Source organism: Triturus cristatus, chromosome 9, assembly GCF_964204655.1.
Source record: "Triturus cristatus chromosome 9, aTriCri1.1, whole genome shotgun sequence".
Taxonomy (NCBI): domain Eukaryota; kingdom Metazoa; phylum Chordata; class Amphibia; order Caudata; family Salamandridae; genus Triturus; species Triturus cristatus.
The window spans coordinates 7,041,516-7,065,881 of NC_140592.1; the positions used below are offsets into that span (position 1 = coordinate 7,041,516).

The 24,366-nt window shown below is 47.7% G+C and overlaps 1 protein-coding gene across 1 annotated transcript in view; it reads right to left on the reverse strand.

Moving 5' to 3' along the window:
• Positions 1-24,366, reverse strand: part of STAB1 (stabilin 1) — a 1,212,756-nt gene that overhangs the window by 531,732 nt on the left and 656,658 nt on the right. Inside the window, exons 38-39 of the mRNA XM_085624210.1 lie at positions 19,779-19,874; positions 5,868-6,063 (exon numbers count right to left, since the gene is read on the reverse strand). Coding sequence (XP_085480336.1) covers positions 5,868-6,063; positions 19,779-19,874 — 292 coding nt within the window. The remainder of the gene's footprint in view (positions 1-5,867; positions 6,064-19,778; positions 19,875-24,366) is intronic.

A 24,366-nucleotide genomic window follows, 5' to 3' on the forward strand; every position in this document is an offset into this window, starting at 1 on the left:
TGAAGCTTCATGGTCTAGGCTGCCTTAAAGGTGTGATGTGAGAATCTACTCATTTAGTGTGAGAGTCTACTCATTTGGTGTGAGAGTCTACACATTCGATGAAGAGTGCTCATTCGATGTGAGAGTCTACTCATTCGTGTGAGTCTACTCATTCGTGTGAGAGTCTGCTCATTCAATGTGGGAGACTACTCATTTAGTGTGAGAGTCTACTCATTCAGTGTGAGAGTCTACTCATTTGGTTTGAGAGTCTACTCATTCAGTGTGAGTCTACTCATTCGGTGTGAGAGTCTACTCATTCGATGAAGAGTGCTCATTCGGTGTGAGAGTCTACTCATTCGTGTGAGTCTACTCATTCGTGTGAGTCTACTCATTCGTGTGAGAGACTACTCATTTAGTGTGAGAGTCTACTCATTCAGTGTGAGAGTCTGCTCATTCAATGTGGGAGACTACTCATTTAGTGTGAGAGTCTACTCATTCAGTGTGAGAGTCTACTCATTTGGTTTGAGAGTCTACTCATTCAGTGTGAGTCTACTCATTCGGTGTCAGAGTCTACTCATTCGATGAAGAGTGCTCATTCGATGTGAGAGTCTACTCATTCGTATGAGTCTACTCATTCGTGTGAGTCTGCTCATTTGTGTGAGAGTCTGCTCATTCAATGTGGGAGACTACTCATTTAGTGTGAGAGTCTACTCATTCTGTGTGAGAGTCTACTCATTTGGTTTGAGAGTCTACTCATTCACTGTGAGTCTACTCATTCGGTGTGAGAGTCTACTCATTCGGTGTGAGAGTCTACTCATTCGATGAAGAGTGCTCATTCGGTGTGAGAGTCTACTAATTCGCTGTGAGATTCTACTCATTCGATGTGAGAGACCACTCATTCGATATGAGAGACTACTGATTCGATGTGAGAGACTACTCATTCAGTTTGAGAGAGATACTCATTTGGTGTGAGAGTCTACTCATTTGGTGTGAGAGTCTACTCATTCGATGTGTGATTCTACTCATTTAGTGCCCTCTGCTAGGACGAGAGAGCAGCCCAAAGGTGCGATACAATATTCCCTTGGAGGGCAGGAGAATGGCGAGGAGAGTGAAAACAGAGATGTGCTGCTTTCCACTGTCATACACCACTGGTGTCAACATGCACTACAGCATGAGTTGCTAAGATACACCCATAACACAGAGGAGTCGTTTCCGAGCTTGTACAGGGCCACGCAGTCAATAAAGCTCGGTTTCAATAAACAGTTCTCTACGAAGCTGCAGATTGTGGATTTAGAGATCTAAGGATATCTTTGATTTGCACAGCCTGGGCCACAGGGGGGCAGTTCAAGAACAGGGAAGTGAGAGTAAGGATGGGAAGAGCTTGACATGTAAAGGGTTTGGGATGCTTGGAGAAGTGTGGGGCGCAAGGCTGTGAATGAGTGGATAGGAGATGAAGTGACAGGAATCATCACTTGCGAGGGTGGGTGGAATAAATGGGAGGGCTGAAATGGGAGGCAGCAGAGCTGTGTTAACAGAGTAAAAGGGTGCTGATATGGGAGCCAGTGAAGCTGTGTGAACAGAGTGGAAGGGTGTTGATGATAAAAGATGTTCCTGTTTTTCTGGCTTTTGTTGTAGTTGTGGTCAGTAGGAGTTGTGGTGTTACTGTCAAGCACCCACACAGCGTACCATCTCTCTTCCACCATCTTCCTACCTCTCCTCGGGACGATTTCTGGGTTGTTAGATTTTGCTTTCTCAAAGGAACCTCTTTCCTCCTCCTCAGGGCTCTTCAAATCTAGTACTACTGGGATCAACTCAACGTCTGAGGAGTGTGACAGTCTCTCAGGATAGGTGACACTACCAGCAATCCATGTATATTTACATACAGAGTCTCGTATTTTAAGGGATTTTCAAGCTGGCTTCCGTGCTAATATTAGCACTGTCGATCAGGTTTTTCGCCTCCTCTGTTTGTATTGGAAGGAAGTGACTATCAAGGGTGGGAAATGATATGTGGCCTTTGTTGCTCTCTGGTCAGCGTTCGATCTAGTTCCCCGAACCACTCTCTGGAGAATGTTGAAAGAGATGGGCATACCTCACAATCTCCTAGAAATCCTAATTAGATTGCACACCTCAAATTCAGCTCAGGTGAGATGGAGCGCAAATAATAAAAAAACAGAGCAATTCCCAATCGAACGAGGTGTGAGGCAGGGGTGTGTGCTCGCGCCTACCCTTTTCTCACTTTTCATTATTGGGGTGGTCGATTTTGTTTACAGAGATAGGTGTGGCGCCCCCAAAATAGGTGAGAAAAGAGTCCCAGTGCTCCTCTTTGCCGATGACACCCAATGAATTTTGAACTCCCTCCAAGGTGTTCAACAACTGCAGAATGATTTTATAAGGTTTTGTCACAAGCGAGGTCTGGAGTTAAATGAGGCCAAAACCAAGTACATGGTCTTTACTAAACGAAATATAAAACTGACCCAAAGATGTTTGTTTGCAGGAGATACCATCCTGGAACAAGTATTGGTTTTGATTACTTGGGTATCCACCTTATATCTTATTTAAACTGGGCCCCCACGTTGACAAAGTCAGTTTGATGTTAATCCAGCAGATTGCTCATATTTAGAACAAGCATTGGCATAGCCAATAGGTCTCGCTTTTGGGGCCTTATAAGTATTTAGTTATGCAGCACAATATCCTTGGTGCAACAACATTAACTGGTCCATGGATAAACACTTATAAGGTCCCAAAGGCGAGACCTATTGGCTATGCCTGTTTTTTTTGTGTTGGGGGGGGTTAGTTGGGCCTCGTTGGGACAAGCCGGGTGGAGAAGAGGCTTGAGAAGGGTTGAAGGTGACATTGGGGTGAAAAGTAATTACTTCTAAGACAATACCGAAGTGTCAAAGCGTATGTTGTATAAAAGATGGAGGAAAAGCTGTAATGGATCGGCACATGCCGCGGAAACATTGGTCAGTTGCCGGTCTGAGGCTCCAATCCCAATAAGGGCTTAGCAGGTTGAGTGTCTGCTACAGTGATCAGTCTGTATCCTGCTGATGACGGATTCAATGCAAATAGGGTATCTTGGCCGATTAATACTGCGTGGTTCTATTTTTCTTTTGTTGTGGATATTGAATACCACAATTTCAACTTGCAGTGTAGTGTGTGCATGTATGTAGTGTGTGTATATGTCGCGCTTGACAGCGCAACTTTCGTCAGATCTTGAGTGATTAAAAAATAAAATAAAGATATCAATTTCCACAAAGTGCACAGCTTTTGCTATTTTCTTCTTCTGCGCAGCATCGGTAAGCAGCTTTGTTAAAGCCAATAGGTCAAAAAGGCGAAAGCTACTGGCTTTGTTGTTGGTGCTTGTTTTTATATAGGGCTTAGTAACACACATCTGTGTTTTCTGAGCACTTTTTTAAACTACTTAATTTCAGTTTTATAGGCATGGAGAAGGACAGACACCGAAGCAATATAATGTTTTAATGCGGCTCGCCAGCTTATATCATCTATAAATCATACAATACATAACGTTTCAAACGCCAATTTCATATATATGGGTTGGGACAACCTACAAGAAGAACTGTAATAAAAGTCACTGGCTCTGATGTTTCGCATATAAAATTCTACAAATGGGTCAGAGTTCTCTCCTTCCACTCTTCAGAAGGCTAGATCACATACCCGGGAATGGCAGAGTACATCCAGTAACATCGTCCAGTACTTGAATTTGTTTCAAGTAGGTAACCGAGATGCCACAGCCTGTCAAATTTGTAGACTTTTTCATGAATTATAGCCAGAAACATTTCCATAGGAAATATGAACTATACCTTACCCCACCACATGTTAATCAGCGGTGCGGGCAGTTGATTCTGTGTCTGGGCTATGGACAATCAGGCCGCAATTAACAAATGAAAAGTCGGCTTTCTCACTGGCATGGTCGGGGGCGAAAGTCCAGGGCTCTCCTCTGAATCCCCCTGTTATGGCTTTGATACGAGAGAGGATTTGCCACAAATGTTTTTATGTGAAAAGGGCATACTCCTCCCCCCCCCCCAGCCTTTCAATAACCTCCAAAGACTTCCTTAAGTGTACAGTAGGAGGGGAGATACCAGCTCGTCACTAGTGTTTATGCATTCTCGTTGTGTTAAATGCAAATAGGATTCAACAGCTGTCTTTCAAATACACTGGGAAAAGGTCTTTGGAGTGGAGCTCTGGCAAGTCTCTTGGGTGTTAAACACATTTATATTCTGCCAATGTCCTAAGAGCCTGGACGTATCTGTATAGCCATGTTATGCCCATGCATCTCACCTTGTTGGTTCCAGAGGTCGAGGGGAGATCTTAACTAAATGTTAAGAATTAAGCTTTGCTGTAACTCCATTTTAAGTGATCTGACATCAAACAGCTGCACTTGATTCGTTTAATTATTGGAGGAAACCATAACAGTTTTGGGTATTTTAGCAATACTTTTTTAACTGCACTTTGTCAAAAGTGAAAGCATTTTACACAAGCATTGGCCGCACGGCTGTAAAAGTAACGTCCGCGCGGCCGTGAAAACTAAAGTGATTGCCATTGCGATCAAAGCGAAAGATGTGTGGCTGGCGGCTGCGCGCGTGCAGGCTCGTGTGAACGCAAGCGCTAGGCCAGTCAGTAGCACTTTGAAAACTCACCTACTAAAGTCTCTCCGAGCAGTGCATGTGCGCTGACTCAGCGAGACCTAAAAATGGACACAAACGGTGTCTAGGAAAGTGGCCCCTGCTTTAGAAATCCACAATGTCGAATCGCTTGGGGGGCCACTCTACAGGGCGGAACTGTGGGGTATTGAGAATACAAATTGTCTTACTGTAGTAGAAAATAGTTTCCTAAGATCTCTTTTAAACCTACCCCTTAGAACCCCCCTGACCCCCTTATATCTGGACTTTGCCCAGAGAAATCTGACTCACAAGCTTGAATGTGAACTGTTAATGTTCTGGCATCGTTTGTGGTCCGTTGAAGAGTTAGCTCCATATCGAGCACTAGTGACTGGCTTTTTGCATCATCCCCAGATAACCTTGATCCCCTGGTTTAGTTCTTTAAGAGGTCTACTCCCGCGATTATGGCTGGGGGCCGACTAGTCAAATCCCGAAAACCTATCTTTATTACCAAAGGTAAGGGCTAAATCAATCTATTGGTATGCATTTGAGGAGAAGGCGACACTAAACACGCCGGGCACCCTGTCTAGGGATTTTATAGACTTCAAGCCCACAGCAAGGTACGAAGGAACAATAAATGAAATCGTTCCCCCTTTGGCTCGAATTGTTTTTATACAGTTTTCCTACAAGACTTTACCAACTAGAGTGTTTTGCAGCAAAAGGAGCCACAATGTTTCCTCGGATATTCTCTGCCCAACTTGTAAAACCAGTGCAGAATCTATAGTCCGCTTGCTATTCTTTTGCCCCTTCTATAAAAACTTGAGGGGCAAGTGGATTATTCTATTGTGCAGACTGGTTGGTCCAGGTCACTGTCTTGAGGTGTTGGGAATTCTCTCTACTGATACTAGCAGGACAACGGTATTTTGCTTGGCCGAATATTGCCACGCACTTTGGATTGTGTGCTCCAAATGTTTTGTATGAATCGTTTTTACATTTTTATTGTACATATTGTATTTTATGACTGACATGTCTTTTATTCTATTATTCCTGTGAGGTGTTTTGTACTTTTTAAGATCTTATGATCGAATATAAAGTCATATGATGATGATAAGGTATATCTACAGTGAAAATATGGTACAAATACACTCATCGTTGGGGGTGTTAAGCCAACGAAGGCCACGTGGCAGCGACGCAAAGATCCATCTTACATGACCACCCTCTTATGTAGACTATGATCTCTGCACCTTCTCCGACAGTTCCAAAACATACCTGATTTGCAGTCCTTGCCATATCTCCCCGGTTCACAGGTCTCGCAGGCTGTGCCATGGAAGCCCTCGTGGCAGATACATTCCCCGTTGCCCTCAATGCCATCCTGGCAGATGCCGTTGCCCGAACACCAGTCGCCAGGCTTCCCCGGGCACATGAGGCACTGGCGTCCAAAGTACCCTGCACAGCACCCTGGGATCTAATGGAGAGTGGAACAAGAGAGGCCAGGTTAGTCACTCCATACAAGAACCCACCATGCACCACAACCCTCTCAAATATGGGCAATTACTAGTTTCTGTGAGAGCTGGTGCTAGGGAAGTGCCCATCAATGCAGACAAAGAGTATGTGAACCTGCTGAAAATCATTCACTGTAAACTAATATTTGATTATCGACAGAAGGGACATATTCAGGATTCATCAGGCACTGGCGAAGAGCAGACTTTCACCACAGACATATATGCGGTTTCAAAGAAAGAAGGCCTTTGAGCAGGACTATGTCTGGGATTTCAGACTTCCACCACAGACTGAATGTTCACTTTGGGGGAGTTCAAGCTTTAGTGCAGACTTCCACCATAGACTGAATGTTCACATTGGGGGAGTTCAGGCTTCAGTGCAGACTTCCTCCACAGACTGAATGTTCACTTTGGGGGAGTTCAGGCTTCAGTGCAGACTTCCACCATAGACTGAATGTTCACATTGGGGGAGTTCAGGCTTCAGTGCAGACTTCCACCATAGACTGAAAGCTCACTTGGGGGGAGTTCAGGCTTCAGTGCAGACTTCCATCCACAGACTGAATGTTCACATTGGGGGAGTTCAGGCTTTAGTGCAGACTTCCACCATAGACTGAATGTTCACTTTGGGGGAGTTCAGGCTTCAGTGCAGACTTCCTCCATAGACTGACTGTTCACTTTGGAAGGGTTCAGGATTTCACCGATGAGTGAGCATGGGTTTATTTAGCTGGTGCAAACTTCCACCATAACTGAATTTGTTTTTTTGGGGTTGCACACTGCCACACCTAGGTTGGCCAGGGACCATCTGTTGTAGTCTGAGGGACTATTCTTCCTTTGCTGTGTTGTCTCTAGAGCTCCTTAAGTTGGAGCGGTGGCACTGTGATGTTTCTGAGTCAGTTCGACACCCCTACCTCAAGCTGGTGCACAAGGAGACACAACCCCACCTTCTGTGAAGCAGTGGGGCTATCATATGTTGGAGGTGCAGTCCCTGTGTCTCTGTGGGGTTACCCCAGCTCCTGTGAGGCAGTGAGCCTATCATGTGCTGGATGTGGGGTCCCTGTGTCTCTGTGTGGTTACTCTAGCTCCTGTGAGGCAGTGGGCTATCATGTGCTGGAGGTGGGGTCCCTGTGTCTCTGTGGGGTTACCCCAGCTCCTGTGAGGCAGTAGGGCTATCATATGCTGGAGGTGGGGTCCCTTTGCCTCTGTGGGGTTACCCCAGCTCCTGTGAGGCAGTAGGGCTATCATATGCTGGAGGTGGGGTCCCTGTGACTCTGTGGGGTTACCCCAGCTCCGGTGAGGCAGTGGGGCTCTCATATGCTGGCGGTGGGGTCCCGTGTCTCCGCAGGTTTACCCCAGCTCCTGTGAGGCAGTGGGGCTTTCGTGCTGGAGGTGGGGTCCCTGTGTCTCCGCAGGGTTACCCCAGCTCCTGAGAGGCAGGAAGCAGCTCTCATATGCTAGAGGTGGTGTCCATGTGCATTTGTGGGGTTACCCCAGCTCCTGTGAGGCAGCGGGCTATCATATGCTTGTAGTGGGGTTACTCAGAGCCTCAGGTATTACCTCAGACTCCTGTTTGTCGGAATGCTGAGTGGAGAGAAATGCAGATGTCTGCGAGTTGGTAAGGAGTCATCTGTTTTGGATTGTTGAAGCTCTGCACTTCTTTTGGTTGCCGCAGTCCCTCTGATTTAGGTGGGGGACCAGTTGTAGTCTGTAAGGGTCGGGCTCAGGTTTGTATCCACCTTTGGTTGTGTTACCAGTCGCAGTCCGATGGGGTCGGGCTCAGGTTTGTATCCACCTTTGGTTGTGTTACCAGTCGCAGTCCGATGGGGTCGGGCTCAGGTTTGTAACCACCTTTGGTCGTGTTACCTTTTGTAGTCTGTAGGGGTTGGGCTCTAGTTTGTATACACCTTTGGTCGTGTTACCTGTTGCACTCTGAAGGGGTTCGATTTCGGGTTTAAATCCACCTTTGGTTGCGTTACCCGTTACACTCTGAAGCGTTGGGCTTGGGTTAAATCCACTTTTGATCATATTACCAGTTGCAGTTTGATGGGGTCGGGCGTGGGTTTGTATCCACCTTTGGTCGTGTTACCTTTTGTAGTCTGTAGGGGTTGGGCTCTAGTTTGCATCCACCTTTGGTCGTGTTAACTGTTGCACTCTGAAGGAGTCGTGCTTGGGTTTAAATCCACCTTTGGTCGTGTTACCTATTGCACTCTGAAGGGGTCGGGCTTGGGTTTAAATCCACCTTTGGTCATGTTATCTGTTGCACTTTGAAGGAGTCGGGCTCAGGTTTAAATCCACCTTTGGCCATGTTACCGGTTGCAGTCCGATGGGGTCGGGCTCGGGTTTGTATCCACTTTTGGTCATGTTACCGGTTGCAGCCCGATGGGATCAGGGCTCAGGTTTAAATCCACCTTTGGTCATGTTATTGTTTGCAGTTCAATGGGGGCGGGCTTGGGTTCGTATCCACCTTTGGTCGTGTTACCTGTTGAACTCTAAAGGGGTTCGATCTTGGGTTTAAATCCACCTTTGGTCGTGTTATCTCTTGCACTCTGAAGGGGTCGGGCTTGGGTTAAATCCACCTTTGGTCATGTTACCGTATGCAATCTGATGGGGTCGGGCTCGTGTCTGTATCCACCTTTAGTCGTGTTACCTTTTGTAGCCTGAAGGAGTTGGGCTCTAGTTTGTATCCACTGTGGCTGTGTTTTCTATAGCAGTCTGTAGGGTTGAGATTAGGTTTGTATCCACCTTTGGTTGCGTTACCTGTTGCAGTCTGCAGAGGTCGGGCTCAAGTTTGTATCCAGATTTGGTTGTGTTACACGTTGCGGTTTGTTGGGGTCAGGCTCAGGTTTATATCTACCTTTGGTTGTGTTACCTGTTGCTGTCTGTAACGGTCAGGCTCAAGTTTGTATCCACCTTTGGTTGTGTTACCTGTTGTGGTCTCTAGGGGTCGCGCCCAGGTTTGTATCCACCTTCGATTGTGTTACCTGTTGTGGTTTCTAGGGGTCGGGCTCAGGGTTGTATCCACCTTCGGTTGTGTTATCTGTTGTGGTCTCTAGGGGTCGGGTTCAGGTTTGTATCCACCTTCGGTTCTGTTACCTGTTGTGGTCTGTAGGGGTCGGCTCAGATTTGTATTCACTTTTGGTTGCGTTACCTGTTGTGGTCTGTAGGAGTCAGCTCAGGTTTGTATCCACCTTTAGTTGCGTTACCTGTTGCGATCTCTAGGGGCTGGGCTCAGGTTTGTATCCACCTTTGGTTGTGTTACCTGATGCTCTGTCTAGGGGTTGGGCTCAGGTTTGTATCCACCTTCAGTTGTGTTACCTGTTTCGGTCACTAGGGGTTGGGCTCAAGTTTGTATCCACCGTTGTTTGTGTTACCTGTTGCGTTCTCTAGGGATCGGGCTCAGGTTTGTTTGTACCCACCTTCCGTTGTGTTACCTGTTGCTGTCTCTAGGGGTCAGGTGCAGACTTGTATCCACCTTTGGTTGCGTTACCTGTTGCGGTCTCTAGGGGTCAGGCTCAGGTATGTATCCACCTTCGGTTGTGTTACCTGTCGCGGTCAATACAGGTCGGGCTCAGGGTTGTATCCACCTTCGGTTGTGTTACCTGGTGCGGTCTCTAGGGGTCGGGCTCAGGGTTGCATCCACTTTCGGTTGTATTACCTGTTGTGGTCTCTAGGGCTTGGCCTCAGGTTTGTATCCACCTTCAGTTGTGTTACCTGTTGCACTCTGAAGGGGTCAGGCTTGGATTTAAATCCACCTTTGGTCGTGTTACCTATTGCACTCTGAAGGGGTTGGGCTCGAGTTTAAATCCACCTTTGGTCGTGTTACGTGTTGCACTCTGAAGGAGTCCGGCTCAGGTTCAAATCCCCCTTTGGCCATGTTACTGGTTGAAGTACGATGGGGTCGGGCTCGGGTTTGTATCCACCTCTGGTCGTGTTACGGGTTGCACTCTGAAGGGGTCGGGCTCTAGTTTAAATCCACCTTTGGTCATGTTACCTATTGCACTCTGAAGGGGTCGGGCTCAGGTTTAAATCTACCTTTGGCCATGTTACTGGTTGCAGTCCGATGGGGTCGGGCTAGGATTGAAATCCTCCTTTGGTCAGGTTACCGGTTGCAGTCCGATGGGATCACGGCTCAGGGTTAAATCCACCTTTGATCATGTTACTGTTTGCAGCCCAATGGGGGCAGGCTTGGGTTCGTATCCACCTTTGGTCGTGTTACCGGTTGAACTATAAAGGGGTTCGATCTTGGGTTTAAATCCACCTTTGGTCGTGTTATCTGTTGCACTCTGAAGGGGTCGGGCTCAGGTTAAATCCACCTTTGGTCATTTTACCGTATGCAATCTGATGGGGTCGGGTTCGGGTTTGTATCCACCTTTGGTCGTGTTACCTTTTGTAGCCTGAAGGAGTTGGGCTCTAGTTTGTATCCACTGTGGCTGTGTTTTCTGTAGCAGTCTGTAGGGTTGAGATTAGGTTTGTATCCACCTTTGGTTGCGTTACCTCTTGCAGTCTGCAGAGGTCGGGCTCAAGTTTGTATCCACCTTTGGTTGTGTTACCTGTTGTAGTCTGTAGGGGTCGGGCTCAAGTTTGTATCCCCATTTGGTTGTGTTACATGTTGCATTTTGTAGGGTCAGGCTCAGGTTTGTATCCACCTTTGGTTGTGTTAACTGTTGCTGTCTGTAAGAGTCAGGCTCAAGTTTGTATCCACCTTTGGTTGCGTTACCTGTTGCGGTCTCTACGGGTCAGGCTCAGGTATGTATCCACCTTTGGTTGTGTTACCTGTCGCAGTCTCTAGGGGTTGGGCTCAGGGTTGTATCCACCTTCGGTTGTGTTACCTGTTGTAGTCTGTAGGGGTTGGCTCAGATTTGTATTCACTTTTGGTTGCGTTACCTGTTGTGGTCTGTAGGGGTCGACTCAGGTTTGTATCCACCTTTAGTTGCATTACCTGTTGCTGTGTCCAGGGGTTGGGCTCAGGCCTGTATCCACCTTTGGTTGCGTTACCTGTTGTGGTGTCTAGGGGTCAGGCTCAGGTTTGTATCCACCTTCGGTTGTGTTACCTGTTGCGGTCACTAGGGGTTGGGCTCAGGTTTGTATCCACCTTTGTTTGTGTTACCTGTTGCGGTCTCTAGGGGTCGGGCTCAGGTTTGTTTGTATCCACCTTCTGTTGTGTTACCTGTTGCTGTCTCTAGGGGTCAGGCGCAGACTTGTATCCACCTTTGGTTGCATTATCTGTTGCGGTCTCTAGGGGTCAGGCTCAGCCGTGTATCCACCTTCGGTTGTGTTACCTGTCGCGGTCTCTAGGGGTCGGGCTCAGGGTTGTACCCACCTTTGGTTGTGTTACCTGGTGCGGTCTCTAGGGGTCGGGCTCAGGGTTGTATCCACCTTCGGTTGTGTTACCTTTTGTGGTCGGCTCAGATTTGTATCCACTTTTGGTAGCGTTACCCGTTGTGGTCTGTAGGGGTCAGCTCAGATTTGTATCCACCTTTAGTTGCGTTACCTGTTGCGGTCTCTAGGGGTTGGGTTCAGGTTTGAATGCACCTTTGGTTGCGTTACCTGATTTGGTCTCTAGGGGCTGGGCTCAGGTTTGTATCCACCTTTGGTTGTGTTACCTGTTGCGTCACTAGGGCAGGGCTCAGGTTTGTATCTACCTTTGGTTGTGTTAGCTGTTGTGGTCTGTAGGGGTCGGCTCAGATTTGTATTCACTTTTGGTTGCGTTACCTGTTGTGGTCTGTAGGGGTCGGCTCAGGTTTGTATCCACCTTTAGTTGCATTACCTGTTGCGGTCTCTAGGGGTTGGGCTCAGGTTTGTATCCACCTTCGGTTGTGTTACCTGTTGCGGTGTCTAGGGGTCGGGCTCAGGTTTGTATCCACCTTTGGTTGCGTTACCTGTTGCGGTGTCTAGGAGTCGGGCTCAGGCTTGTATCCACCTTTGGCCATGTTACTGGTTGCAGTCCGATGGGTCGGGCTCGGGTTTGAATCCACCTTTGGTGATGTTACCTGTTGCACTCTGAAGGGGTCAGGCTCTGTTTTAAATCTATCTTTGGTTTCGTTACCTGTTGCACTCAGAAGAGGTCGGGCTCGGGTTTAAATTCACCTTTGGCCATGTTACCGGTTGCAGTCCGATGGGGTCGGGCTCGGGTTTCAATCCACCTTTGGTCATGTTACCGGTTGCAGTCCGATGGGGACAGGTTTAAATCCACCTTTGGTCATGTTACTGTTTGCAGTCCAAAGGGGGCAGGCTTGGGTTTGTATGCACCTTTGATTGTGTTACCTGTTGCATTCTGAAGGGGTTCGATCTCGGGTTTAAATGCAAATTTGGTTGTGTTACCTCTTGCACTCTAAAGGGGTCTGGCTCGGGTTATATCCACCTTTGGTCATGTTACCTTTTGTAGCCTGAAGGAGTTGGGCTCTAGCTTGTATCCACCATGGCTGTGTTATCTGTAGCAGTCTGCAGGGTTGAGCTTAGGTTTGTATCCACCTTTGGTTGCGTTACCTGTTGCAGTCTGCAGGGGTGGGCTCAAGTTTGTATGCACTTTTGGCTGCGTTATCTGGTGTGGTCTGTAGGGGTCGGCTCAGGTTTGTATCCACCTTTGGTTGCGTTACCTGTTGTGGTCTCTAGGGGTCGGGCTCAGGTTTGTATTCACTTTTGGTTGTGTTAGCTGTTGTGGTCTGTAGGGGTCGGCTCAAGTTTGTATCAACCTTTGGTAGCGTTACCTGTTGTTGTCTCTAGGGGACAGGCTCAGGTTTGTATCCACCTTCGGTTGAGTTACCTGTTGTGGTCTCTAGGTGTCGGACTCAGATTTGTATTCACCTTTGCTGTGTTTTCTGTAGCAGTCTGTAGGGTTGAGATTAGGTTTGTATCCACCTTTGGTTGCGTTGCCTCTTGCAGTCTGCAGAGGTCATGCTCAAGTTTGTATCCACCTTTGGTTGTGTTACCTGTTGTAGTCTGTAGGGGTCGGCCTCAAGTTTGTATCCACATTTGGTTGTGTTACATGTTGCATTTTGTAGGGGTCAGGCTCAGGTTTGTATCCACCTTTGGCTGTGTTAACTGTTGCTGTCTGTAAGAGTCAGGCTCAAATTTGTATCCACCTTTGGTTGCGTTACCTGTTGCGGTCTCTAGGGGTTGGGCTCAGGGTTGTATCCACCTTCGGTTGTGTTACTTGTTGTAGTCTGTAGGGGTCGGCTAAGATTTGTATTCTCTTTTGGTTGCGTTACTTGTTGTGTTCTGTAGGGGTCGACTCAGGTTTGTATCCACCTTTGGTTGCGTTACCTGTTGTGGTCTCTAGGGGTCGGGCTCTGGTTTGTATTCACTTTTGGTTGTGTTAGCTGTTGTGGTCTGTAGGGGTCGGCTCAAGTTTGTATCAACCTTTGGTAGCGTTACCTGTTGTTGTCTCTAGGGGTCAGGCTCAGGTATGTATCCACCTTCGGTTGTGTTACCTGTCGCAGTCTCTAGGGGTTGGGCTCAGGGTTGTATCCACCTTCGGTTGTGTTACTTGTTGTAGTCTGTAGGGGTCGGCTAAGATTTGTATTCTCTTTTGGTTGCGTTACTTGTTGTGTTCTGTAGGGGTCGACTCAGGTTTGTATCCACCTTTAGTTGCATTACCTGTTGCGGTGTCCAGGGGTTGGGCTCAGGCCTGTATCCACCTTTGGTTGCGTTACCTGTTGTGGTGTCTAGGGGTCAGGCTCCGGTTTATATCCACCTTTGGTTGCGTTACCTGTTGCGGTGTCTAGGAGTCGGGCTCAGGCTTGTATCCACCTTTGGTTGCATTACCTGTTGCGGTCTCTAGGGGTCAGGCTCAGGTATGTATCCACCTTCGGTTGTGTTACCTGTCGCGGTCTCTAGGGGTCGGGCTCAGGGTTGTATCCACCTTCGGTTGTGTTACCTGGTGCGGTCTCTAGGGGTCGGGCTCAGGGTTGCATCCACCTTCGGTTGTTTTACCTGTTGTGGTCTCTAGGGGTCGGGCTCAGGTTTGTGTCCACCTTCAGTTGTGTTACCTGTTGCACTCTGAAGGGGTCAGGCTTGGGTTTAAATCCACCTTTGGTCGTTTTACCTATTGCACTCTGAAGGGGTTGGGCTCGGGTTTAAATCCACCTTTTGTCCTGTTACCTGTTGCACTCTGAAGGAGTCGGCCTCAGGTTTAAATCCACCTTTGGCCATGTTACTGGTTGCAGTCCGATGGGTCGGGCTCGGGTTTGTATCCACCTTTGGTCTGGTAACCTGTTGCACTCTGTAGGGGTCGGGCTCTGTTTTAAATCCACCTTTGGTTGTGTTACCTGTTGTACTCAGAAGGGGTCGGGCTCGGATTTAAATCCACCTTTGGCCATGTTACCGGTTGCAGACCGATGGGGTCGGGGTCGGGTTTCAATCCACCTTTGGTTGTGTTACCTGTTGTGTCTCTAGGGGTTGGGCTCAGGTTTGTATCCACCTTCGGTTGTGTTACCTGTTGTGGTCGGCTCAGATTTGTATTCACTTTTGGTAGCGTTACCCGTTGTGGTCTGTAGGGGTCAGCTCAGGTTTGTATCCACCTTTAGTTGCGTTACCTGTTGCGGTCTCTAGAGGTTGGGTTCAGGTTTGAATGCACCTTTGGTTGCGTTACCTGATTTGGTCTCTAGGGGCTGGGCTCAGGTTTGTATCCACCTTTGGTTGTGTTACCTGTTGCGTCTCTAGGGCAGGGCTCAGGTTTGTATCCACCTTTGGTTGTGGTAGCTGTTGTGGTCTGTAGGGGTCGGCTCAGATTTGTATTCACTTTTGGTTGCGTTACCTGTTGTGGTCTGTAGGGGTCGGCTCAGGTTTGTATCCACCTTTAGTTGCATTACCTGTTGCGGTCTCTAGGGGTTGGGCTTAGGTTTGTATCCACCTTCGGTTGTGTTACCTGTTGCGGTGTCTATGGGTCGGGCTCAGGTTTGTATCCACCTTTGGTTGCGTTACCTGTTGCGGTATCTAGGAGTCAGGCTCAGGCTTGTATCCACCTTTGGCCATGTTACCGGTTGCAGTCCGATGGGTCGGGCTCGGGTTTGTATCCACCTTTGGTCATGTTACCTGTTGCACTCTGAAGGGGTCAGGCTCTGTTTTAAATCCATCTTTGGTTCCGTTACCTGTTGCACTCAGAAGGGGTCGGGCTCGGGTTTAAATTCACCTTTGGCCATGTTACCGGTTGCAGTCCGATGGGGTCGGGCTCGGGTTTCAATCCACCTTTGGTCATGTTACCGGTTGCAGTCCGATGGGGACAGGTTTAAATCCACCTTTGGTCATGTTACTATTTGCAGTCCAAAGGGGGCAGGCTTGGGTTTGTATGCACCTTTGATCGTGTTACCTGTTGCATTCTGAAGGGGTTCGATCTCGGGTTTAAATGCAAATTTAGTTGTGTTACCTCTTGCACTCTGAAGGGGTCGGGCTCGGGTTATACCCACCTTTAGTCATGTTACCGTTTGCAGTCCAATGGGGTCAGGCTCGGATTTGTATCCACCTTTGGTCATGTTACCTTTTGTAGCCTGAAGGAGTTGGGCTCTAGTTTGTATCCACCATGGCTGTGTTATCTGTAGCAGTCTGCAGGGTTGAGCTTAGGTTTTTATCCACCTTTGGTTGCGTTACCTGTTGCAGTCTGCAGGGGTCGGGTTCAAGTTTGTATGCACTTTTGTTGGCGTTACCTGGTGTGGTCTGTAGGGGTCGGCTCAGGTTTGTATCCACCTTTGATTGCGTTACCTGTTGAGGTCTCTAGGGGTCGGGCTCAGGTTTGTATTCACTTTTGGTTGTGTTACCTGTTGTGGTCTGTAGGGGTCGGCTCAGGTTTGTATCAACCTTTGGTAGCGTTACCTGTTGTGGTCTCTAAGGGTTAGGCTCAGGTTTGTATACACCTTCAGTTGTGTTACCTGTTGCGGTCTCAAGGGTTTGGGCTCAGATTTGTATTCACTTTTGGTTGCTTTACCTGTTGTGGTCTGTAGGGGTCGGCTCACATTGGTTTCCACCTTAGGTTGCTTTATCTGTTGTGGTCTCTAAGGTTCGGGCACAGGTTTGTATCCACCTTCAGTTCTGTGTTACCTGTTGCGGTCTCTAGGGGTCGGGTTCAGGTTCGTATCCACCTTTGGTTGTATTACCTGTCGCAGGCTCTAGGGGTCGGGCTTAGGTTTGTATCCACCTTCGGTTGTGTTACCTGTTGCAGTCTCTAGGGGTTGGGCTCAGGTTTGTATCCACCTTTGGTTGCTTTACCTGTTGCGGTGTCTAGGGGTCGGGCTCAGGGTTATATCCACCTTCGGTTGAGTTACCTGTTGCGGTCTCTAACGGTCGGACTCAGATTTGAATTCACTTTTGGTTGCATTACCTGTTGCGGTCACTAGGGGTCAGGCTCAGGTTTGTATCCACCTTCAGTTGTGTTACCTGTTGCGGTCTCTAGGGTTTGGGCTCAGGGTAGTATCCACCTTCGGTTCTGTTACCTGTTGTGGTCTCTGGGGGTCGGGTTCAGGGTTGTATCCACCTTTGGTTGTGTTACCTGGTTAGGTCTCTAGGGTTCGGGCTCAGGATGGTATCCGCCTTCGGTTGAGTTACCTGTTGTGGTCTCTAGGTGTCGGACTCAGATTTGTATTCACCTTTGGTTGCATTACCTGTTGGGCTCTTTAGAGGGCGGGCTCAGGTTTGTATCTACCTTTGGTTCTGTTGCCTGTTGTGGTCTCTAGGGGTCGGCCTCAGGTTTGTATCCACCTTCAGTTGTGTTACCTGTTGCGGTCTCCAGGGTTTGTATCCACCTTTCGTTGCATTACCTGTTGCGGTCTCTAGGGTTCGGGTTCAGGTGTGTATCTACCTTTGGTTGCGTTACCTGTTGCGGTCTCCAGGGGTCGGGCTCAGGTTTGTATTCACTTTTGGTTGTGTTACCTGTTGTGGTGTGTAGGGGTCGGCTCAGGTTTGTATCAACCTTTGGTAGCGTTACCTGTTGTTGTCTCTAGGGGTCAGGCTCAGGTTTGTATGCACCTTCAGTTGTGTTACCTGTTGCGGTCTCAAGGGTTTTGGCTCAGATTTGTATTCACTTTTGGTTGCTTTACCTGTTGTGGTCTGTAGGGGTCGGCTCACATTTGTTTCCACCTTAGGTTGCGTTATCTGTTGTGGTCTCTAAGGGTCGGGCACAGGTTTGTATCCACCTTCAGTTCTGTGTTACCTGTTGCGGTCTCTAGGGGTCGGGTTCAGGTTCGTATCCACCTTTGGTTGTATTACCTGTCGCAGGCTCTAGGGGTCGGGCTTAGGTTTGTATCCACCTTTGGTTGTGTTACCTGTTGCAGTCTCTAGGGGTTGGGCTCAGGTTTGTATCCACCTTTGGTTGCGTTACCTGTTGCGGTGTCTAGGGGTCGGGCTCAGGGTTATATCCACCTTCGGTTGAGTTACCTGTTGCGGTCTCTAACGGTCGGACTCAGATTTGAATTCACTTTTGGTTGCATTACCTGTTGCGGTCACTAGGGGTCAGGCTCAGGTTTGTATCCACCTTCAGTTGTGTTACCTGTTGCGGTCTCTAAGGTTTGGGCTCAGGGTAGTATCCACCTTCGGTTCTGTTACCTGTTGTGGTCTCTGGGGGTCGGGTTCAGGGTTGTATCCACCTTTGGTTGTGTTACCTGGTTAGGTCTCTAGGGTTCGGGCTCAGGATGGTATCCGCCTTCGGTTGAGTTACCTGTTGTGGTCTCTAGGTGTCGGACTCAGATTTGTATTCACCTTCGGTTGCATTACCTGTTGGACTCTTTAGAGGGCGGGCTCAGGTTTGTATCTACCTTTGGTTCTGTTACCTGTTGTGGTCTCTAGGGGTCGGCCTCAGGTTTGTATCCACCTTCAGTTGTGTTACCTGTTGCGGTCTCCAGGGTTCGGGTTCAGGTTTGCATCCACCTTTCGTTGCATTACCTGTTGCGGTCTCTAGGGTTCGGGTTCAGGTGTGTATCTACCTTTGGTTGCGGTACCTGTTGCGGTCTCCAGGGGTTGGACTCCGGTTTGTATCCACCTTTGGTTGGGTTACCTGTTTCAGTGTCTAGGGGTTGGTCTCAGGTTTGTATCCACCTTCGGTTGTGTTACCTGTTCCGGTCTCTAGGAGTTGGGCTCAGGTTTGTATCCACTTTTGTTTGTGTTACCTGTTGCGGTCTCTAGGGGTTGGTTTAAGGTTTATATCCACCTTCGGTTGTGTTACCTGTTGCGGTCTCTAGGGGTCCGGCGCAGGTTTGTATCCACCTTTGGTTGCGTTACCTGTTGCTGTCTTTAGGGGTGAGGCCCAGGTATGTATCCACCTTCGGTTTTATTACCTGTCACGGTTTCTAGGGGTCGGGCTCAGGGTTGTATCCAGCTTCGGTTGTGTTACCAGTTGCGGTCTCTAGGGGTCGAGCTCAGCTGACCCTCATATCAGTACTGTAAAGGAGGGAGCGTGACACGCCTGGCAGGACACTGAGTGCAATCCACACAACACAGGGCAGCAGAACACATGAAGTGCATGTGGAAAGGGATCGATGACCCGCTGTGAGGTGCACCTAAGGGGGCGTTAGAAATTATTATCAACTATTGGACGTAGATTGGATGCTATCTGAGAGGCTGCAGACGAGGGACTCAGTGCCTGTCTATGGACCGCAAGAGAGGTCAGTGGGACCACGCAGTCCTGAGCCCGAAAGCCAAGTAGCTTCTGTAGTCATCCAAGCAGTCCACTGCTGTTCCCTCTGCACACAAAAAGCGCAGGTAATACTTTTTATAGGAAATCTCGCAATGTCCATGTTTTTCTGACAAAATGCTCACTCTATAACTTCTTGTAGTTTCGAATAGTAATTGACTCCTTAATAGAAGCCAAGGGTGGTGGAGGAAGACTGGTTATGAATATGTAGCAGTGCGTTCGGTTACTGCATTATACCGATATTGTTTTACTCTGTTGTTTTGCGTTGTTGTTGCTTTTCTGAGCTATGTTGTTGTGTCATGGTCTGTGCCGTGGTGTTGCATTGCTACTGTGTTGTAATATCGCTTAGGTATTGTTGTTTGCGTTTTGTGTTGTTACTTTTTTGTGACATGTATTATGACTTTGTTATTTGTGCTGTTGTGTCGTGGTGTTTTGTAGTATTGTTGTTCTTGGTTGTTGTGTGTCTTTTGCACAATTGTCTTCTTTTACCATGATGTGTTGTGTTATTTAAGTTTGTGTAGTGTTGTGTGACTGTGTTGGTTTGCAGTATTTGTGTGTGGTATTTTTCTGCAGTGTGTTATGTTGTTGTGCTGTTGTTCAGATTATGTTATGCAGGTTTATGTTTTGAAGTGTGCTATTGTCTTGTTGTTGAAGATATGTACGGTGTTGCTGTTTGTGTTCTGTTGTACTGGTGTTTTGCTGTTTTATGCTGTTGTTAAGTTGTTTTTTGTGTTGATGTTGTTGGATTAGTGCACCTGTTTGATACCTTTGCTCCTTATTCTTACATAGTTTTTAATGATACTCAAACATGATGCAGAAGTAGTGACTGTCACGTGATTATGAATGGATAGACCAGGAAGACGTCTGTGGTTTCATGTGAAGTTGCTTTCAGACTGAGAGCTGGTGCACATATAGTTCACATAATAATATACACAAAAGCATTCAATAATGTGACCATACATCAGAAGTAACTTTCACAAAGGTATTGTGCAACTTGTGCAGTGTCCCCATTGTTAGAATGTGAGAAGAACGTTATTCAACCACAGAGTAAAATGAAGCTTTGCTTACTACAGAGACTTGTTTTATGCACTTGAACATGCAGCCATGTGCCTTCCTCTCTCTCTTCGTGTAGACGCAGTCCGACTTCTTGCTCATTGGAGGTGGCTGAAAGAAAGGCGCGTGCACATGTAAATGAAGACAAAATGGAGGGCAACACCGGTTGTGTTCTGAGAGTGCCGTTAGACCATGGATGAGAGAGTGTGAGTGAGCAAGCGTGAATGAGGGAGACCAAGTGCTGTTGTGTGAGTGAGTATAAGGGAGCAGGAGTAAGAGAAAGAGGGAGCGTGAGTGAGTGACCAAGGGTGAATGAGGGAGAGTAAGTGATGTGTGAGTGAGTGTAAGTGAGCGTGACTAAGAGAGAGAGGGGGCGTGAGTGAGCAATGGTGAATGAGGGTAAGTAAGTGTTGTTGTGTGAGCAAGTATAAGTAAGCGGGAGTAAGAGAAAGAGGGAGCGTGAGTGTACAAGGGAGAGTAAGTGTTGTGTGAGTGAGTATGAGTGAGCAGGAGTAAGCGAAAGAGGAAGCATGAGTGAGTGAGCAAGGGAAATGAGGGAGAGTAAGTGTTGTGTGAGTGAGAGTGAGTGGGAATAAGAGAGTGCATGAGTGAGTGAGCAAGAGTGAATGAGCATGAGTAAGTGTTGTGTGAGCAAGTATAAGTGAGCGGGAGTAAGTGTGAACATGAGAGAAAGAGGCAACATGGATAATGGACTTTGAGCCTGGACATAAGTATGCTTGAGTTTATTTAGACAACTCCGAGCTTTTCCAGAAAACATGGTGCTATGTAATTCACCGTTCCCTGCAGAAAGGCAAGGTCCCTTACCCTCTAAAGTTGGGATAAAGAGACCACTATCTGATCTGATTCTTCTTGGTAACTACAGTCCAGTACAATCTCCCCCTGGCTTGGAAAAGCCATTGAGAAGAGTGAGTGATGTCCAACTACCAGTGTTTACACAAAAGGAAACCCTGGGGGCAATCTACCACTCCAATCTGCTTAAAGGCGGCAGTACTAAAACTACAGGTGCTACAGACCCACTGTGGGTCATAGAAACCCTGAGACTCCCAGGAACACTGACACATTCCAAGCTTGGTCACCTTCTGCATCAGTAGGGGCTGGGGAGAGTGGGCAAAGCCAGTCCTGGCCTTGACACAGTCTCTTGTAGCCTCTTCAAGGGCTTCACACTTGTCCCCACATTGTTCAACCTTCGAAGCTTGATGCAGCCGTCAGGAGTATCCAGCCACCAACATGCGGATGACACCCAACTTTATTTGAAAATCCCCTCACTTGATGACATCATCATGCTTAAAAAATGCCTAAAACATTCTAAAATGGATGTCATCAAACTTCCTCAAGTTAAATCCAGAAAACAGTATATATGTTCATTATCTGAGAGCACCAGACACAATTCACCTCTTACAGGGCTGTCAATCTGAACTAAGAGTTTATTTTGCCCACACTGACACAAGAAGTCAAAACCCTTAGCAACGTGATTGACTAAAACCTCTCTTTCAGAATACAAATGAAACACAAAGTGAAATAATTCAAAGCATTTGCTATATGCACAAAAAAATAATCATATTTAAAACAATCTCACTCACAGTTATACAAGCCATTCCTATCTTTATGACTATAGAAATACCTTGTCAGAGCCCCCAAAACAATCTTGCTCCCTAAAAGCTCTGCTGCAGTCATCTGCCAGGTCGATAACCAGCTCCGAAACGTTTGACCATGTAACTCCTGTGCTGAGGGATCCTCGCTGGCTACCAGTGGAGGAGAGACTCAGGCTCACCTCACTTTCAAAGCCTTAGGATCAAGATTCTCTCCTCTCCCCACAAATGATTTCTCGTGGAAACAAAAGCCTCAGAAGCAATGAGACTTGACGACTCAAAACCAAACAATTTAATCTCCAACTCAACGCAACTAAATAGTCTTCCAACTCAGCGCACCTAAATAGTTTTCCCGACCTGCCCATCTTTGTAGACCTCCATCCCCGAAGACATAACATGTCAGGAAAATAGTGGTCCTTTAAGGACTTTTCCCAGAATGTTTAACCAACCTCTTTCCACTCTAAATAGATGGAGGACATGTTTCTTCTTGCCCTATTCTTCCCTGACATGGTAATTGCAGCCCTGCCCTACGCAATCACAAGCTGAGTCACAGATTGGATGAAAAGAGTGACAAAATAGATAAACATCATGAACGCCTGGACCAGCTCAAAGGCAGTGTCTGAGGATGATGCCACAACACATAATGAACAGCTACTGAGGATGGAAAAGGTGCTTGAGGGCATTCAGGCTAAGAACGAGGAGCTAGAGGCGCGCTCCAGACGAAATAACATTCGAATTTTGAGCCTGCCAGAGTCTACCGCCATGGAGAAGATGGATCTATGTGGAGTCTCTGCTAAAATCTCTTTTTGGTGAGCAGCTGACAAGCATGTTCTCCATCGAGCGCATGCACTGCTCCTTAATCCCGTGCCCTCCACTGGGGGCTCCTGTGTGACTGATCGTTCTCTGTCTCCTACACTACAAGAGCGGGAAACTATCATACGACTCGGAAAAGAAAAGTGGGATTTGCAACATCAGAGAAACAAGATTTCGATTTGTTCGGATTCCAGATTGGCCGTACAGTCTGTTCAGACAGAATTTCTTCCAGCTTAACAACTGTTTATTAAAGCAGGCCTATCATTCACTCTCATCTATCCTGCTAAGCTGCGCGTTACTGTCAACAGAAAAGCTCACTTCTTTGCAGACCCCAAAGTGGCCTCTCTGTTTTGCTGTATGTTCAAAAAGCTTGAGTTAGTGAAGGAACAGCCACGTAGGCTACCCGGCAATAATGATGGAGGTCTCTCTGGCACACTGTTGACCTTATCAGAACTTAAAGGTGGACAATAATAATATGGAAATAGGTGTAAGTAACTGGGGGGGTGCAGCATCCTTGATACTGACCTATGTGGGCAGCGACGACCCGGGAGTCTAAACCTTCACAGTCTACGAGAGCTGCCTCTCAATTGTTAACTCCGTCCACCAGTCTAGAAATTGAGATGGGGCCACATGGCTCCTGCTTGATTCCTGACGGTCCTACTTGTTTATAGAGCCCAACAGAACTCCTGGATCTATAGTCGAGCCAGAAATGGAGAGAGCAAGAGAAGGAGAAAGCAAGGGAAAGACCTTGCACGGATGGAACATTCCTTTTATGGTTCAAATCTTTTTATTATTTTGAAGCAAGATCAAGCATAACAATAGTCGCCACCTACATCCAGCAGCCAATGGGGAACTTGTATTTGAACTGAGAGAGAAAAGAATAGAACGAAAGAAGAAAGCAGGAAGGAAGAAAGAAGATAATGGAAGCTATCCCTAAAGCGAGTGGGAGGGGAGCCTGGCAGATGGTCATTAGGCGAACGAGGCGGGAAATGTTCTATCGTATTTATGCCTGTGGGGGATTGGAGCCAGTAAGCCGAAGCACCCTGAGGTACTTTGGGGATGTGAGTTCCGTAAATTCATTAGACAAGAACTATGGTGGAACCCCATGTTTTCTCAAACTTGGGGAGGGAGGGTGTAAGGCCTGCCGTAATCTTTTCCATACCCATGAGTTCCCACAAAGTATACAGCCAGTCCAGATGAGTTGAAGCCTCTGCCCTGCCCCATTTAGCCAGCAATACCTGTTTGGCTGCCCCCCAGTGCCAGCGCTATTGCTCTACCTCTCCCAGATCTGTGGGGGTACATCAAGGCATTCGGGAGCCCTAAGAGTGTAAATGTGGGGAGTTTTGGTAAGTCCGTGTGGTAGATTGCGTCGATGTCTCAGAGAATGTCCTCCCAAAAAGCCTGTATTCTCAGGCACGCCCATAAAATGTGGGTGAGTGTGCCCGATGGACCACAATTAGGCCAGCAGAGCCCTGTTCCCCCCCGGTTTCCACTTAAGTAGCCACTCAGTGGTGTAGCACCAATAATGTGCGATCTTTAAAAACATCTCTTTCCCTGCTGTACAATAAGCAGATGCCCTGGCTCTGTGTACTACATCACTCCACTCCTTGGGGGAGAACTCCTATTCCAATTCAGCTTCCCAACTACGCTGCGAGGGGGATTTGCCTGTCTGTCTGGGGGTATTTAAAAATACATAGATGTCCGACAGCAGTCGTTTGTGCGATGCCCTAGTGATGTACTACTTCTCAAATTTTGTAATCTTGCGACTGGCTTGTGCGCTCACCTGTGGTTGGGTGACCCAATGACAAAGAGACAGATACTGCCAATATGCTTGTTTAGGGATACTGTAATCCTCTGTAAGACTGGAGAACTCCATTACCCCGTGTACATCATATAAATCCCCAGTACGTTTACAGTTGGCTTCTTGCCACGGGATAAAGCTGTTTCCTGTGGATTTCAGCGGAAAATCGGGGTTTCCTATAAAAAGGGTCAGAGGTGAGACTGGGCTGGATAAACCATGTGGTACCTGTACTCTGTCCCAGACCGCCATGGTGGCCCACAGGAACGGTGAGAGATAGACTCCACATGGGCGGTGCTTTCGAGGGAGCCACGGTACCTTCCAAATGTGCATGCTCGCAATCAAGCGGTCTATAAAGCACCAATGCTTTTCCGACTCTGTC